Genomic DNA, 2572 nt, shown 5'->3' with positions numbered 1-2572 from the left:
GGGCGGGGCGGGGCCGGGCCAGGGGTGGAGAAGGGCGATTTCTGGGAGGAGTAAGTGGCCCTTCTGTGCTTTCAGCGGACCTGAGGTGCGTGTCTTGCTCTTCAACTCTACCGGGGACCGGGATTCCGCTGCCCTGCTGAAGCTGCTGCAGGTGAGGGGTCGGCTGCCCCCGCCCGGCCCTGGTTCAGGCTGCGTGACCCCACCACCGCCTTCATCCCTGCACTCTGTCTCCTCAACTGTAGAAAGATCTGGTTCCCGGCACCTGCCTTGTAACGATGACAAAATGTAAAAGCACGGCTGCGGGGGAAGCCTGGTCATGGGCCATTGCCCTCATTCTCGTGGCCAGACTCAAGTCGGGGTGACTGGGCCCTCCTTGCCCTCCGACGCTGAGCCCCTGGCCCTGGCCCAGACTTGGCCTCCCCTGAGCCTCAGCTCGCTTCCTAGAATGGGGCTGTTACTCAGGGTGCTTGCTCCTGAGGTCTTCCTGAGCGTTCCCTGGGCTGTAAGGGTGGGAGACCTGCAGAGATGGGGTCTCTATGTGAGCTCAAGGGGGGCTGGGGGGGCCTCCGCTGACACCAGGCTTTCCCTTGGCCGCCTAGCCCTGCCAGTTTGACTATGCTGTGTTCTGCCCTAACCTGACCGAGGTGTCCTCCACCGGCAATGCAGGTAGGAAGTCCTGTCCCCCTGGGGGACAGGGGCCCGGAGCTGGGCTGCTCTGTGGGTGAGCCGGGGGCTTCTGAACTGGAGGTCTGGGGTGGGAGGCAGATTTATTTTACTATAGAAACAAACTTTGGTACAAAGTTGTGAATTTTATGCCATGTGACTGCAGCACTGCAAAAGGATGATCAGGAAAATGCTTTTCAGAATGCAGGTTGCAACCCACTGAAAGTTCTTGGAATCAATTTAGTGGGTCACAGCCAGTATTTTGAATTTTAAAGGAAATAAGAGAAGTTCGGTGTCCTTTTATAACTACACTGTTCCAGGGGTTCCCCCTCCCGCCACGTGCACTGGGTTGTCATTGTAAAATGTGCTTTTTTAACCATGGGTCACTTTACAACATCATAAAATAGTGGTGTGAAAATACAGATTCCCAGGTCCTGTAGCAGCCGGTTGTGGGGGGGCGGGGGAGACTCTCCAAGAAGCTAAACTCCTAGAAAGCCTTGAGCCTGCCTGGCGAGAGGCTGCGAGGCCAGGGCAGGGGGCTTGTCAGCGGGCAGAAGCCCCAGCCTTGCCACTCACAGTCTGTGACAGCGAGCAAGTCCCTGGGCTGTCTGAGCCTCAGTTTCCCCAGACTGTCCACTGTGAGCACAGTGGCAGGGAAGGGGTCCCCAGCCGAGCTGGTGTTCAGCCCCCGCCCCCCGGCCCGCACCCCACAGATCAGCAGAACTTCACAGTGACGCTGGACCACGTGCTGCTCCGCTGCCTGGAGCACCAGCAGCTCTGGAGCCGCCTGGACGGGGAGCGGGCTGGCCTGGACTTCTGGGGCACCCCCGTGCCGGAGCTGGGGGGACCTGCGTCCCTGCTGCTGGCCCCCCGCGCCCCCCGCGCCCAGAGCACCAGCTCCCTCGTCTTCAGCTGTATCTCGCACGCCTTACAGTGGATCAGCCAGGGCCGGGACCCTGTCTTTCAGCCACCTGGTCCCCCGCGGGGCCTCCTGACCCACCCGGTGGCAGACACTGGGGCCAGCGTACTCCGGGAGGCTGCGGCCATCCAGGTGCTGGTCACCGGGAGCCTGCACCTGGTGGGCGGGGTCCTGAAGCTGCTGGAGCCCTCCCTGTCCCAGTAGCCGACTCCTGCCCTGCTCGCCCATGGACTCCTCTCTTAGGTGCCTTTTGTTTTCTGTGTCCTGACTCCGACGAGGATCAGGGTCCTGGGCTCCGGACAGAGGGCCGCGGCGGCCGGCTGGGATGGGGCAGCCTCCGTCCCTAAGCCCAGGATGCCCTCGGCCTCTTCTTCCTCCCAGCGAGCCCAGGATGCCGAGCCCGGAGGGCTTCCCAGTCCTCCGGCTGCTGCAGCAGACCTCCCCGCCGGCCCCTGTCCCCTCCGGCCCCACCTGCTTCCCGGCCCAGAGCCAGCTCATTGTGCTGGCTGCCTGGCCGGGCGGGGGTCCTGCCGGTGCTGGTGGACAGATTTCCTCCTCAGTGGCCTTCTGGGAAAGGAGCGGGCCCTTGCTTGGAGGCGCCTGGAGATAGAAGGTGACTGGAGCGAATTAAAGCCTTTAACGTTTTTTAGAAAGGGTGGACTCTTGACCTCCAGCTCGCTCCACAGACAATAGGGGAGCGGGGCTGCTGGCCCGGGAACTGGACTGTGCAGGAACCGGGCTGCCAGGCTCCTCCTGAGCCTCAGCTGGCCTGTCTGTGCAAGGGGAGGTGGACGTGTCGGCGAGCCCCGGCCAGGCACCGCCCTGCAGCCCCACAGAGACCTGGTGTGGAGGGGTCTCCTGCCCATTTTGCAGAGGAAACTGGTGGGGCTTAGAGAAGCCACGCGACCTGCCCAGTCGCGGCCAGTCAGCCAGAGCCAGGGGTCAACGCAAGGCTGCCCCCTGCACCCCTCACCTCTCCCAGCCCAGCAC

The 2572-nt window shown here is 62.8% G+C and overlaps 1 protein-coding gene across 1 annotated transcript in view; it reads left to right on the top strand.

Moving 5' to 3' along the window:
* Positions 1–2494, top strand: part of FPGS (folylpolyglutamate synthase) — a 7877-nt gene extending 5383 nt beyond the window's left edge. The window contains exons 13-15 of the mRNA XM_012721446.1: positions 76–151; positions 600–666; positions 1377–2494. Coding sequence (XP_012576900.1) covers positions 76–151; positions 600–666; positions 1377–1786 — 553 coding nt within the window. The 3' untranslated portion in view covers positions 1787–2494. The remainder of the gene's footprint in view (positions 1–75; positions 152–599; positions 667–1376) is intronic.
* Positions 2495–2572: the final 78 nt, after the last annotated feature.

This window comes from Condylura cristata, unplaced genomic scaffold, assembly GCF_000260355.1.
Source record: "Condylura cristata isolate star-nosed mole 26May11 unplaced genomic scaffold, ConCri1.0 scaffold00006, whole genome shotgun sequence".
Classification (NCBI taxonomy): Eukaryota; Metazoa; Chordata; class Mammalia; order Eulipotyphla; family Talpidae; genus Condylura; species Condylura cristata.
Note: the sequence above shows the minus strand (reverse complement) of the source record. Positions and strands in the feature narration are given on the sequence as shown.